This window comes from Giraffa tippelskirchi, chromosome 4, assembly GCF_054371585.1.
Source record: "Giraffa tippelskirchi isolate mGirTip1 chromosome 4, T2T-mGirTip1v1.2.pri, whole genome shotgun sequence".
NCBI lineage: Eukaryota > Metazoa > Chordata > Mammalia > Artiodactyla > Giraffidae > Giraffa > Giraffa tippelskirchi.
Window position 1 is genome coordinate 164,873,851 of NC_137278.1, and position 15,518 is coordinate 164,889,368.

General features: G+C 42.7%; 1 protein-coding gene across 1 annotated transcript in view; it reads right to left on the reverse strand.

Annotated features, from left to right (window-relative positions):
- LOC145547031 (putative tetratricopeptide repeat protein 41) overlaps window positions 1-15,518 on the reverse strand; it is a 92,295-nt gene that overhangs the window by 36,991 nt on the left and 39,786 nt on the right. Inside the window, 3 exon segments of the mRNA XM_081595582.1 lie at window positions 8,472-8,650; window positions 9,464-9,662; window positions 14,950-15,189. Of these exon segments, the coding sequence (XP_081451708.1) occupies window positions 8,472-8,650; window positions 9,464-9,662; window positions 14,950-15,189 (618 nt within the window).

Consider the following 15,518-nt stretch of genomic DNA (forward strand, 5'->3'; position numbering starts at 1 on the left):
CATATATTACTGAGTATCTTAAACTACCACATGAAAAATAAGTCAAGGCCTTTGACTAACTTGCATAAGTAAATTTTGAAAACCAGGGAGTCAAAAAAGAGTATTTCTATAGCTCAATCCATATGTTGTTGTCATTTATATTGGGGAGTGATTTTGGGGCAATAAATAAAAGGCATTTAAATTTCTTACACAATTCTGCCCTCTGTTGCAAATGTCTTGAATTACTGGCTTTAGCAGAAAGAACAAAATGCTAGAAGAACAAAATAGGGAGCATACGTGTGTGTGTGTGCACGCGCCCATGCACGCACAGTTACACCTTATATGTGCTTAGTCATTCAGTCCTGTCTAACCCTTTTGTGACTTCATGGACTGTAGGCTGTCAGGCTCCTCTGTCCATGGAACTTTCCAGGCAAGAATATTGGTGGGTTGCCATTTCCTATTCCACATATTATCATATACAAATGAACAAAATACAAAATTTTTGAACTTGAAGACTCACATACATAGTAGCAGAGAGTCATCATTTTCAGAAATTCTCTTTCCAAACGTTCCAGTATCTAAACGCTACATTTGTCCATTTGTTACATTTCAAACTGTTGTGCCTAATGTGTCTGGGACAAATAAATTCTTTTTTGCAAATAGACAGATCTTTTATTAAACAGTGAGTGGATAGTACACTCCCAAGACCTGGGATGGGCCAACCCCAAAGGAGAGGCTAAAACAAATATATTCTCATTCCTCATCTGTTCCTCTGGACAAACTGTTGGCCACCCAGACCTTGGGTATCCTCTTGCTTTCTTGCAACCTTTTGGTGGATCCTCATTCATGCACAGAATAAATGTTCAGCGAGTTTCAACACGTCAGGCAGCATTCCAGGCTCTGAACACCAAGCACAGCAGACAAGGGTGTAGGCCTCAGCATCGGGAGGCCTCCAGGAGCCTCCGAACCACAGCTCTGGTACCTCGGGCTGGGGAGCAAAACTAAACAGGGCCAGGGGAGAAAGAGTGCTGAGGGCCAGAGTCCAAGAAGCCTGTCTGCGGTGGTTGTCTGAGCAAAGCGGCCTGAGGTGGGTAAGAGAACTGAGGGGTCGAGCTAAGTGATGGGGGAAGCCTAAGAACCAGAAGTAGCTGCTCAGAGCAGGCAGAAAAGGGCAGTGTGGGGGCTTCCCTGGTGACTCAGTGGTAAAGAATCCGCCTGCCAACGCAGCAGACATGGGTCTGATCCCTGATCTAGGAAAATCCCACATGTCATGGAGCAACTAAGTCTGGGTGCCACAACTACTGAGCCTGTGCTCTGCAACAAGAGAAGTCACCTCAAGGAGAAGCCCATGCACTGCAACTAGAGGGCAGCCCCTGCTCACCAAAACTAGAGCAAAGCTGTGCAGCAACAAGGACCCAGCACAGTCAATAAATAAATAAAATTATAAATCACCTGCCTCCATCTACTAAAATAAGACCATTTTTTAAAAAGGAAAAAAAAAGAAAAGAGTAGTGTGTACACAACTAAGGGATGAGATCCTGCCCACAACTGGGACAATTATACATTCCAGGTTCCCGTCAAGAGCTCAGGTTGGGAAGGATGGTGTCGATCACTAAGGGACTGCTCAGCATCTCCCTCGGGCTTGGTGCTATTCCAGGCACTGGAGATACAGCAGTGAACAGGAGAGAAGAGAGTCCTACTCGCCAGGAGCTTATATTCCAGCAGCTGAAAGGGTCAGAGTCAGGGGAGAGGGGAACAGAGATCCAGGATTAAAAAAGGAAACAAGGTGAAGTCTGGTAGCTGTGATAGTTATGCCAAGAATCAAAACACATTAACATAACAGAGAATGACTAAGTACAACGTTCAATCGGAAGGCTACCCTGAGACGGTGACACTGCGGCTGAGATCTAAAGAACCAGAAAGAACCGGCGCTACAGCGAGTGGGAGGAACATTCCAGGCAGAAGGAAGAACATTCCTGGCAGAGGGAACAGCTGATGCCAAGGACCAAAGGCAGAATGTACTTGAAGGACAGAAAGAAGGCCAAGAAGGCTGGCATCCAGAGGCCAAGGGGAAGAATCATACAAAATGATGCTACCCAGGCATGCGGGGGCCAGGCTGTACCAGGCAGTGTAGGCTAAAGTGAGGTATTTAGATTTTAGTAAAAGTACAACAGCAAGCCAGCGGAATTTTCTTAATCTGCAATGTGACATGATCTGGTTTACGTTCCTAAAAACTCATCTTGACGACTATGCAGACAATTGATTTTGTAGGAACAACAGTAGGGATGAGGGGTTGGGAGGTCCAAGGGGAAGGGGATGTATGTATATAAATAGCTGATTTACATCACTGCAGAGACTGATGACATTGTAAAGCAGTTATACCCCAATAAAAAAAATGGAAGTAGGAAGACCAGTTAGGAGGCTGTTACAACAGGCCAAGGGAGAGGTAATACTGACCAAGGCTCACTAGAGTGATCCCATTGTAGACCTGAGGTTAACATGGCCCCTCTAACTTCAACATCATCCTCAGAGTCCCAGCTAGTGCAATAAGATAGGAAAAGGAAATAAAAGATATACACATTGGGAAGGAAGAAATAATAGTCTTTCTTTACAAATGATATGATTATCCATGTAGAAAAACCCAAAAAATAAATTTAAAAGCTCCTGAAACATATACATCACTGTATTAAAACCGAAAGCCAGTGGGAATTTGCTGTATGATGCAGGGAACACAAATCTGGTGTTTTTTGACAACCGAGAGGTGTGGAACAGGGTGGGAGGTGGGAGGGAGATTCAAGAGGGAGGGGACATATTTATACTCATGACTGATTCCTGTTAATGTACAGCAGAAACCAACACAATATTGTAACTATCCTCCAATTTTAAAAAAGAAAACAACAAAAAATAAGTCAATACTTAGTTGTTATTAAAAAAACCTTCTGCAACTAGAAAGCAATTATAGCAAGGTTATAGGACACAAGGTTAATATTCAAAAGTCATTCCTCTCTTATGTAACAGCAATGAACAGCTGCAATTAGACATTTAAAACATAATAGCACACCAAAAATGAAGTACTTAGGCATAAATCTAACAAAATATGTATATGATCTATATGCATAACACTACTAAATTCTGATGAAAGATATTAAAGAAAATCTATTTAGATAGTCTATGTAGAAAATCTATTTAGATATTTAAATAATAGATATTTATCTATTTAGATAAATCTATTTAGAAAATCTATAAGATATTAAAGAAAAGCGGCTTCCCTGATAGCTCAGTTGGTAAAGAATCTGCCTGCAATGCAGGAGACTCCGGTTCGATTCCTGGGTTGGGAAGATCCCCTGGAGAAGGGGAAAAGCTCTCACCCCAGTATTCTGGCCTGGAGAACTCCCTGGACGATATAGTCCATGGAGTCACAAGGAGTCGGACAGGACTAAGCAACTTTCACTTTCATTTGGGCTTCCCTGATGGCTCAGATGGTAAAGTGTCTGCCTACAATGCAGGAGACCCTGGTTCGATCCCTGGGTTGGGAAGATCCCCTGGAGAAGGAAATAGCAATCCACTCCAGTACTCTTGCCTGGAAAATCCCATGGATGGAGGAGCCTGCACAGTCCATGGGGCTGCAAAGAGTTGGACTCGACTGAGTGAAAAATAGATATACCATGTTGATGGATTGGAATACTCAACACTGTTAAGATACTTGACCAATAGATTCAATGCAATCCCATTAAAAATCTTCTATAGATGATCAACCAACTTTTGACAAAGTAGCAGAAACAGTTCAATAGAGATAATCAACAAATGGTGCTAGAAAAACTGAACATCCATGTGTAAAAAGAAATTAATCTAGACACAGACATTACACTTTCCACAAAAAATTACTCAAAATGGATAACAGACCTAAATACAAAATGAAATATTAGAAAACATTTAAAAGGAAATGCTGAAGAAAAGCTATGTGACCTTGGATTTAGTGATGACCTTAAACACAACATCAAAAGCACAATTCATGAAAAAACATTGTTAGACTTTATTAAAATTTAAAACTTCTTCTCTGTGAAAAGTACTGTTAAGAGACTGAAAAACCAAGCCATATATTTGTGGATAAAATGTATGTTTTAATAAAATATATATCTGATAAAAGATTTCTATCCAAAATATACAAAAAAAACTCAAACTCAACAATAAGATGTGTAAAGATGTTCAACATTGTCATTAGGTAATTGCAAATTAAAACAACAATGGAAAGTATCACCACATACTTATTAGAATGTCTAAAATTTAAAAATTGACAATACCAAATACTAGCAAGGATTCAAAAAAACAGAAACTCATTCATTGCTAGTGAGTTTGGCAGTTTCTTACAAAGGTAAACACAGTCTTACCATGCAATCCAGCAATCATGTTTCTAAGTATTTACTCAACTGATTTTAAAACTTGCATGCAAATGTTTATAGCAAATGTTTGTTCTTCAATAAGTGAACAGGTAAACAGTGGTACATTTGTACCCTGGAATATTATTCAGCATTAAAAAGAAATGAAGTGTCAAGCCATGAAAGGAATCTTAAATGCATATTCTAATCACAATTGTGAATAGGATCCCTGACAACTTAGAGAAAGGCAGTGGTGGTAGAGGTGGATATGTTTGAGAAACATTTAGGAAGTAAAAAATGCCAGGACACAGTAATAAAATGCATTTGGGGAGAGGTAAAGGAGAGGTGAGTGTCAAGGATTACTCCAAGATGGTAAATTGAGAGACAGCCCCTGGAACAGATTCTGTTTTGGAGAGACGTTCACGAGTTCAGTTTCAGATGTCTTGGGTTTGAGGAGCTTTGAAGGCATCAGCCAAGTGGAGTTAAGTAGGTAGCTGGATAGATGGATTTGGGAGTCAGAGGATAAGTGTAGCTGGGCAAGTAAATCTGTGAGTCACATGCATATGAACAATCACGAAAGCCATGGACACAGATAATATTCCTATGGTGAAAAGAACAATGAGAGGAAAAGAGCTTTAAGGAATTCTAACAGTTGGGAGCCAGGTAGAAGAGGAGGAACTAACAAAAGAAACAGAAAGGCTGCAGCCAGAGAGATGGAAGATGAACCAGGGGATATATTACCAATAAAACCAAGACCAGAATGTTTACTAGAGGAGGACCAGGTCAAAAGTATCCACTGATGCTAACAAGTCAAGTCAGACAAGGTCTGAAAACATTCATGATTTTCTGTATTTTTTTTCTGTATTTTTATTGAAGCGGTCATCATTTTCTTATTGATTTTAAGAGCATTTTTACATATTAGAAACATTAATCCTTTGCCTGCTGTATATGTTACAAATATTTTTTCCAGTTAGCACTTGTAGTTGTCTTTCTGCTTTTCTCAGAGTTGATTTGTGTTGTTTTATACACAGAAACTTCATTTGTTTATGTAGGCAGATTTATCCATTATCTTCTCTTTCATGCGTTACTCTTTTGCTTTCTTGCTTAGACTCATCTACATTTTCTTATGGTTTCTAGTTTTCTTAATATAAAATTTCACTTTCTCATATTTAATTCTAGTTTATTTTGGTGCAATGTTTCAGGTAATTTAACATTTTACCAAATAGTGTATCATTATCACAGCACTATTTATTCCATAATCCATCTAATTTGAAAAGCTTCTATCATTTACTATATTTTTTACATCTGCAACAGAATCTGAGCATTCTATTTTGTTCCACTGAGCTATTTTTGCTCCCAGTAGTATTTTTAAAACTATTATTGCTTCATAATATGTTTAAATAACTTGACATTCAAATTACCCTCATTATTTAAAGCTCTTGTTCTCGTATATTTTTTCTCCAAGAACTGTGGAATCATTTTGAAAATTCAGAAATGACTTCATCCCGTTGGGATTTTAGATAGAATTACCTTATGTCTATATGCCTGAGTCAGGAAGATCCACTGGAGGAGGAAATGGCCGTTCCAGTATTCTTGCCTGGAAAATCCTAAGGATAGAGGAGCTTGGTGGGCTACAGTGCACGGGGTTGCAAAGAGTCAGACATGACTCAGCATGCACACATACATGCATCTTATGTCTATAAATCAATTGGGGAAGAATTGATAGCTTTATAACACTGAGTTGTCCTATCCTAGAATATGGTATATCTCCCTACAGACTGAAATCTTATTTTCTGCAATTCTGAAGTTTTTTTATAAAAATAAAGATTTGCAGATTTCTTATTAAATTTATTCTTAGATATTTCATATTTTCTATGGCCATAGCAAATTGTATCTTTTATACTTTAAATTTTTCTGTAGAGCTATTTTGGCCCACAAAATATTTAGAGATTCTGAAGGTATCAAGGGCACAGCTTCACACATTAGTCACTAAAAGCTGATGTTCTCCCATTTACTACGACCTTCTGACAAGATCCTGTAATGTAATGCATTTACCCTTTGCCCTAAAAGCCGCCCCTTAAATTTAAAAACATGATGACTCTCCTCACCCCACCACAGCCACCACCTGGAGGGCATCCAGCCATCTAGCTGTCAAGATGGAGCCAGGCTGGGACTCATCCTTCTGCCATGTCTTCTCGCCTTTGGCACTGTCCAAAAATGCGACGGCAGCCAGAAATGCGTTTTCTTTACTTTGATGTGACTCAGGACTCCAGCCAAAACCGAAAGCGTCATGTCGAAGAGAACCTATAAAAACTGACCTGACTATAAAAGTTGTCTTTTTGACTCAAAGACCTCTCTTCCGGCCTATCAATCACAGATGCAGCTTTCCCAGCCAGCGTCGCTGGGTAGGGTAGCGGGGCCAGGAAGCATTAGCCAAGGAGCCAGTCCCAAACTCAGGACTGCACATCGTTTCACCAACCCAAGAAATCAGGGGTCTTGTTCTCGTCGCAGCCACCAGGGGGAGCCAAACCACACGAGAGGGAGGGATAACGAAGAAGCCGGGCCGGCGCTCCTTAAACGACCGACAGCCTGGTGGAGCCAGGAGAGATGTCCTCCGCTCCCAATCAAACTAAAGCCACTGGGCACTCTTAGAAAACTCTCACTTTTTAAGGAACCTACCAGAGGCAGGTCGGGGTCAAAAATATAAGTAGCCTATTTACCTTCCACATGGAGAGTGAGTGGAGGAGGACAAATTTCAAAATTATATAAATCATACACAGTCATAAGGATAAAATCTAGATGTCTAAGGACAAAAAAGGAGAGAGTATGGCCCCAATTCTGATGGCTCAGGGGTAAGGATTCCACCTGCAATGCAGGAGCCGCAGGAGCCACAGGTTTGATCCTTGGGTTGGGAAGATTCCCTAGAGGAGGGCGTGGCAACCCACTCCAGTATTCTTGCCTGGAGACTCCCACCCACCAGGGAGCCTGGCAGGCGACAGTCCATGGGGTAACACAGAGTCAGACATGACTGAAGCGATTTAGCAGGCATGCACGCAACTCCCCAATCCATTCCTAGCTATCTGAGACTTACCTCACCCTCTCTTTAAGGCTCGGTTCCCTTAACTTCAAGAAAAATACTAATAGTATTATAAAGGTCTTATGAGAATTAAAATGATACATACAGTATATTAAACTTATAGCCTGGCATATGAGAAATGCTCAAAATTTGTTCTTATGATCACTAGATGATAAACCCCATGGGGTTTTTTTAGAGCAGGGATTAGTTCTTTTGAACTCGTTTTGAACTAGTTTGCCTTGTTCACTAGTTTGCCTTGTTCATGTCAGCAGTGCCCTATGAGTCCATGTTCCAGGGAAGGCACACAGTTACTATTTGCTGAAAGGATGAATGAAGATTATTACTGTTTAATAAGCCAGGAAATAAAGGATGAGAGAGAGTGAGAGAAGGGGGGGGCCTACTGCGGAGAACAAAATAGAAAAAGAAGAAAATTAACCAAAGTGTTGTCTAAACCCAAGTCAATAGGCAGAAAGTCAAAGAAGAACTGTGCCAGTGTGGACCAAGGCCACACTTGACAGTAACTGCATGTTTCCAGGGCTGAGTGATGGAGGGATTAGTGGTAACATCAGTAGACAGAGGAACTGTAGAATAAACAGCAAGCTTCAGGCAGGTAAATCTGAAACAACTTAGGCTTTGTATCTCTTGAATTTGCACTGGTCATTCAGGAAAGCCATTGATCAAGCAACAAAATTATTAGTAGCTCTCGGGAAATGGGGCATGGACCCTGATACTACAAAAGCTCAAAGCTCCAAACACAGATAAAGAAGGAAGGTGTCAGGGGTGTGGTTGAAGCCATGAGAAAGTAGAGAGAAAGAACATGACTGATGCTTGGAGAAACAGCCACCACAAGACAACAAAGAGGAGCCATTTCAAATTTCCTACTAACACTGCCTATCTCAGAACTGTGGGTTTAAGTGGTGGGGAGAAGGGCTCCGAGGCCTGGTGAACTGATCAGAATGATGTGTGAAAACAGAACAGTAACCCTGGGCCACGCTATAGCCCAGCAGAACGGACCAGGGAGATATTGGGACTCACTGTACCTGAGAGCGTACATCTCTTCCTCATTTTCTGGCACTGATCTGCTTTGATCTTGGCAGCTGTGAGCAAATAGGCCTCAGTAGCGTCATATCCCATTTCCGATAATACATTCCAGTAGTGGATGAGGTGCAGCCTTGTCCAGAAGCTCGGGCTTTGGGTCTTTGTTATAAAGTCGGTGATACTTGTAACACAACATATTAGTGGAAGTTGTTTTAGTATTTCATGCCTTGAAGGCAGCTGTTCTGTTTACCACATCCCATTAGCCTCTCTGTAAACTTCTTCGCTAATATGACTTTAGTAGGTCACCAGATAAACAGGAGCCTGTCACTGTTCACCAGCTGAAACCAATGCCAGTACTCTGGCCCCTCCTTAGGACAGGCTCCCTGAATCTGCCAGCAGAGCCAGCCCCTCCCTCTTCTGAGCTCACCTAGGTCTGTGTGAAGCATTTCCCACCATGGATAGCAATTCTCTGGCTCCACATCTTCCCTTCTACAAGGAGAGCCATAGCTCCTTCACTCCCAAATTCCCAGGGCCTGGAACAGCCTGGGAGACAGCAGGGGTCAGTGAGAGCTGTCTGCTGAATGAATGTGCAAGGGGGACAAGGAGGAAGGGGAGGGAGGGAAGGCAGTGGGGTGGAGGGGAAGAGAAGGAAAAGAAACAAGGGAAGGAGGCAGGAGGGCCCGCCAGGAGAGCACGGTCTAGGCTTCATCCTCACTCGACTCCAGGTCCTCCTCTCCCCGGAAGCCTCTTAACTTTGAGGGGAATCCAGGGGAGTTGAGAGAGGAAAAGAACCCTCTGCAGAGCCAGATGGGGCAACCCCACGGATCCATAGGCCATAGAAGTAGATCAAATGATGGTCCCATCCGAATGAATGAACTGGTGTTGAATGAATATATATGAATGGGTGTGTCCTGCTCAAGGGCATCATGGTACAGGGCTTAGCAAAAGGAAGAGCGAAATCTGCCAAAAGTAACATCAAAACAACGAGACTCACCTGGGACTTGAGAGAAAGCTGCTCAGATCCTCCCAGCAGCCGCTCATCTTCAAGTGCCAGGGCAGCTCCTCATACACTCTCCAGAAATCAGTTTGCCTTTGGAAGTATTTGACCAAGATTCGGTGGAAATGTGTTTTCTTGTGATTCGTTGGGTCCTGGAAGCTATATGGACTGCTCTCTCTGACGGGAGTGATGACACCTATTCACAAATCAGTTACCGAGTCACTCTGCTGTACAGCAAAAAATTAACACATCATTTATAAAGTAAATCAACTATACTTCAATTATTTTAATAAAATAAAAATCAGTTACAGTAGAATGAATGCATCTGACTTTTTAGACTGTGAAAACACTACAGCAAACAGATAACAGTTCGGTGGCCATATTCAGACAATAAAACTCAAAGTAGCTGAAAAAATAAACCTGAAATATCACAAATGTATCCTCTTATAAGGCAATTAAGAGTTTACCAAAGAATTAGTTACAGCTATGATCACTGACCTAGATTTTGAGAAACTCTGTGAGCATGTTGACTTTTCATGTTGAGTCTTCCCCCTCCCGCAAGGAAATATTTGTAACCTACTTTGCAGTTTTAAATGTACACCATGGTTACTGCTTAAATAAGCACTTTGAAATATTAGAGGGCATGCATTTTTGGAGAAGTTAATCTCCTGCCTGCAGCTCACATAGGGCAAGGGGTAGCCAAGCAAATTAATTGCAAATTGGATGTCTGAGTCAAGATTATGATACTGAGTTTCCAAAGAGAAAGGGTTCCAACAGATCATACCCCCCCCATAAACAAGCTTCTCAAAAACAAAAGGGTTTTGTTTAATTCAGTCTTGGTGATATATAGCCTTGAAAACTGAAACAGAAGTATTTTTAATTTTCTGCTTGACACTTTTTCCTGCAAGATAAATGAGACGCACAGCTGGACGACACACCAAGCCCAGTTCTTCAGAAGAAATATAACCAGAAAAAGGGGCCCATTGCTCAGATTATTATCCCACATTTCTTCTGCAAGGAATTCTAGGTCTTCTACCCACTTGGAGAGATGCCATGCTAGCTGGTCTAAAATGCGCTGATGTGCCTAGATGGCATTTGTGGTGCTTAAAAGACCCTTGGAAGACGACTCCCCTCCCACACAGGGTGAGGAGAAGGCATTTTTGTGGGTAGGAAATTGGGAAAGCGGGGTGGAGAATGAGAGAAAATGAAAACTGGGACAAATACCACCCTGAGTCCAAGATTTGGAGTGTTAAACGCAATGCGTAAAGTGTGCAAAATGTTTTCCTATCAAACACTGCATTTAATTTTACCCTTTTACAAAATAATCTCTTGAGGAGGATGTGGGAAACTCTGTGCTGGTGAATTTTACATGTTCACTGACAGGGCGAAGGGGAGTCCAGATAGCTGGTGAAACTTTATCTCTGGGTTTGTCTGTGAGGGTGTTTCTGGAAGAGATTAGCGTTTGAATCAACAGACTGAATAAAAAAGATTGCCAGTCTTCACACCAAAGCAACTGGGATGAGGGCCTGCACAATTTGCTCTCTCTAGAATATCTCCTGCCTTCAGATCTCAGCAGTCTTGGTTCTCAGACCTTCATTCTCTGACCGGGACTTATACCCTGACTCCCCTGGTTCTCAGCTTTCCTGGGCCTCTAGCTTGTAGACGGCAGATAACAGGAGTTCTCAGCCTCCATAATAGCATGAGTCAAGCCTTCCTAATAAATCTCTTTCTATAACTCTATCTATCTATCTATCTCCTGTTGGTGCTGTTTCTCTGGAGAACCCTGGCTAGGGACTTCTCTCATGGTTCAGTGGCTAAGACTCTGTGCTTCCACTGCAGGGCACACAAGTTCAATCCCTGGTCAGGGAATGAAGATCCCGCATGCTGTGAAGCATGGCAAAAAAAAAAAAGAGAGAGAGACAACCCTTGCTAATACAATCCCCATATAGTAAACAAAACCTGTTTGAAATCAGAGAGACCAAGTGGCTTGTCCCTGGTCAGCACATGATCTGTGTGAAATAAAATTCATATTTTATGGCAAGTCAAGGAAAGTTTAAACACAGAAGTTCTCTACCCTTGGGCCTCCTCTCTCCCTGCACTGTGCATAGTGTGTCTGCATTAAGCATCAACCAGACCTCCCCCACTGGCAGGAAAACCTGCTCAGCCATAAACAGCAACATTCTCCTGGTATCAACAAGACAACTCCTTAAAAGATAACATTCCTTCATGATTTTGTAAAGGGGTCACATGGCCCACCACAATGGTGCTTAGAACTGGATTATGTAAACTGTCAATAATACATCATTTGATACCACTCCAATGTTCTTGCCTGGAGAATCCCACGGACAGAGGAGTCTGGTGGGCTATAGTCCATTGGGTCGCAAAGAGTTGGACACGGCTGAAGCAACTTAGCACAGCACCCATTAAGGCATATATACGGAATCTAGAAAAGTGGTAACGATGAACCTATTTGCAGGGCAGGAAGAGAGATACAGATGTAAAGAGCAGACATGTAGACACAGAGGGGAAGTGGATGGGGGGACGAACTGGGAGAGCAGCCCTGACATGTTAATACATACACTCAAGCTTGTGCTCAGTTGCTCAGTTGTGTCCGACTCTTTGTGACCCTATCGACTGAAGCCCACCAGGTTCCTCTGTCCACGAGATTTTACAGGTGAGAATACTAGAGTGGGTTGCCCTTTACTCCTCCAGAGGATCCTCCTGACCCAAGGATCGAACCCGCACCTCCTGCGTCTCCTGCACTGGCAGGTGGATTCTTTACCACTGAGCCACTTGGGAAGCCCATCCTGGGAAGCCCATATATACATCACCATGTGTAAAACAGACAGCTAGTGGGAAGCTGCTATACAGCACAGGGAGCTCAGCTCAGTGCTCTGTGATGACCTCGAGAGGTGGGATGGGGGGAGGGATGTTCAAGAGGGAGGGGATATATGTATATGTATAGGTGATTCATTTTGTTGTACAGCAGTTCAGCCGTGTCCGACTCTTTATGACCCCATGGACTGCAGCATGCCAGGCTTCCCTCTCCTTCACCATTTCCTTGAGCTTGCTCAAATTCATGTCCATTAAGCTGGTGATGCCATCCTACCATCTCGTCCTCTATCATCCCCTTCTCCTCTTGCCTTCAACCTTTTCCAGCATCAGGGTCTTTTCCAATGAGTCACTTCTTCCCATCAAGTGGCCAAAGTATTGGAGCTTCAGATTGTAAAGAAATTATACTCTAACAAAAAAAATACATCATTTGATGTATAGCACTCTGTTTCAAAAACTTATACAACTGTGCCTGGTGATGGACTGGGAAGTCTGGCATGCTGCAGTCCATGGGCATGCTGCAGTCCATGGGGTCACAAAGAGTTGGATACAACTGAGTGACTAAACTGAACTGAACTAACAGGTGGAACAGTCCTCAGAGTTTTCTGAGATGCTCTTTCTGAGTTTTAATCCCCAAATTTGACTTGAATAAAATTTTTCAATTCTTTCTTAGATTGATTAATTTTTCATTGACACTTCTAAATGTGGAAGGATTCAAACCTTCTGACTTAATTCTAGTGCTCCTCCAATTACATGTGGGATGTGAGGAATGGCTTGACCACGGGATCATCTGTGTTACAAAGTTCAGTATAGTTCTCACAGACAGACTAACTGGCTGACATTTACATAGTGCTGTTATCTCTTACGGGCCTCCCAGGTAGCACAGTGGTAAAGAATACACCTGCCAATTCAGGAAACCCGAGAGACACAGGTTCGACTGCTGGGTCTGGAAGAGCCCCTGGAGAAGGAAATGGCAGCCCGTTCCAGTATTCTTGCCTGGAAAATACCATGGACAGAGGAGCCTGGTGGGCTATATAGTTCATGTGTTCACAAAGAGTCAGACACGGCTGAGGCTAGACTTCACTGTGCGGATGAACAACCCCCCAAGTCTCAGTGGCTTAAAAGAGCAAAGGTTAATCATGTCCATCACATGTTGGCTGGAACCCCAAATCCAGGCGGATCTCCTCACCCCAGGACAGATGGAGCAGTCACCACCTTGAACATGGCCAGTCAGCACTCACAACTCATGGGCAGAATTAGCTACAAGCACCACCCAATAAGAGGCAGAGTATTAATTTCAAACAAAAGCAGCCTGCAGTGGTATGTGCCTAAGAGACCAGTTTGCCTCAAAATGACTGACATGACATCTGGACAAAAGATGTTAAAACATAGCCCTTCACCAAAATATCACAGCAGACAAATGCTGGAGCCCCAGGCTTTGAGATATTTTTCATGCTTTAGGAATGGGCTTGCTTCTAATGCCAAGGCTACATGGAAGTGAATTATTGAAGCTACAATTCCTGGTGCTTCTAGCAAAAACTAGTATGCACAGCCTGATTCTGCAGCAAGAAAACTTGCAATTTTAACCATAGTGAATAGTGCCAGCAGTGCTTTATTTTGGGGTTCATGTTACAGAGAAGGAGTACAGCATGAACCCATAATTTTACCAGTAACACCACGACCCTTCAGTCCCTAGACCTCCAAGAATGTTACTGTTCTTGGTCAAATGGAGAGATTGAGAGCCTTGTAAACCTGCATAAAATGGAGTGAATAGAAGAGCTGACAGTACATCCAAGAACATCCTCATTCCTCACCCTGTTCTTCTTTGCCTTATATAACTTAAGAGATGGTGGGAATGATGTCAATGTGGGAGGGGAAAAATAAAAAGGATTCATGTGTTTTTTTTTTTTTAAAGTAAAAGAGAACACAGTAAACTGAAAAGAAAATTTAAGCTTAGAATCTTGCCAGAGGCTGTCATTTAAAGGGTTTTAAAGTCCTGAGACATGAGGTCCCCTGTGTGGGTGATGCTCAGAGAGTGCTCTGACTCCAGGTAAGGTTCTGTGACTGCTGTTTCTTCAATTCAGATCTGCAGTTCTTTTCAGGAAGGGATAAGAATTTGATTTCAGAACTAAGGCAGAGACTGCTAATCCCTACCCCAAATCCATTTCCCTTATCTTTCTCAGTGACAGATTCCCACTTTGGTTTCGGGGAGCAATACACCGAGCTGAAACCTTTATCCCCAAATTCCCTTGTAACTGTGTGCTACAAATTTGTGTGCCCCAAATTCCCTAGTAACAGCAGCCACACTATTTCCAGTAGTCATGAACATGAGGTGACCCTGAGAATGTAAACCAGTGTAACAGATCAGGGACAGGGAAGGAGCTGGGCTCCAGATGACTCTGAAGAGCCAACAGCATAGGCTTGGACTGCTGACCTCCAGAAGTCTTTCAAATGAGAGAATAAACCCTGGTATGTGAAGCCATTGAAATCACGTCTCTGTTACAGCCACGAACAAATCTTAATTTATACAGCCATTTTAATGCATGTTTATAGACTCATTTCTACTCAAGAAATCTCAGCTATAACTTTCCCTTGGATGCGACTCTCACCTCCCCTTAGCCAGCAGGTGTCTGCAGAGATTTGAGCCTTACCCAGCAGCTTGTGTTCCACGGCGCTTCGCAGGGACTGGTGCCGGAAGTACAGGAGGCCGTTGGGCTTCTCCTGGACCCAGTGTTTGGTGGCGTTGCGGAAGGCAGCCCAGTGCAACGTGGTCACTTTGTAATGCCCCTTGTAGCCCAGCATGTCCAAAAGCTGGTATATCTCGTCCTCGGCCAGCCCACAATGCGAGATGCTCAACAAACACAGGGTGTCAGACACCCAGCCGTCCAACCCTGTGCAGACAACACACTGATGATGGTGACAAAGGAGGACTCACACATGCCAGGCATCATTCTACATGTTGTGTGTGATCAACCAACTCGTTTCTTTCCATCATCCTCTAGGTAGATACTATAACCACCCCATCTTACAAATAAGAAAAATGAAGCACAGAGGGGTTAAGTAACTTACCCCATGTCACACAGAAGTCAATGCAGAACTGGGATTTGAATGCAGACGGTATGGCTACAGAATTCATGTTCTTGACCATTAAATTATTACGTACAGTGTCACAACGAATCCATCTGTGTCAGCTACGGTTACCAACTGGCAAGCTTGCCAG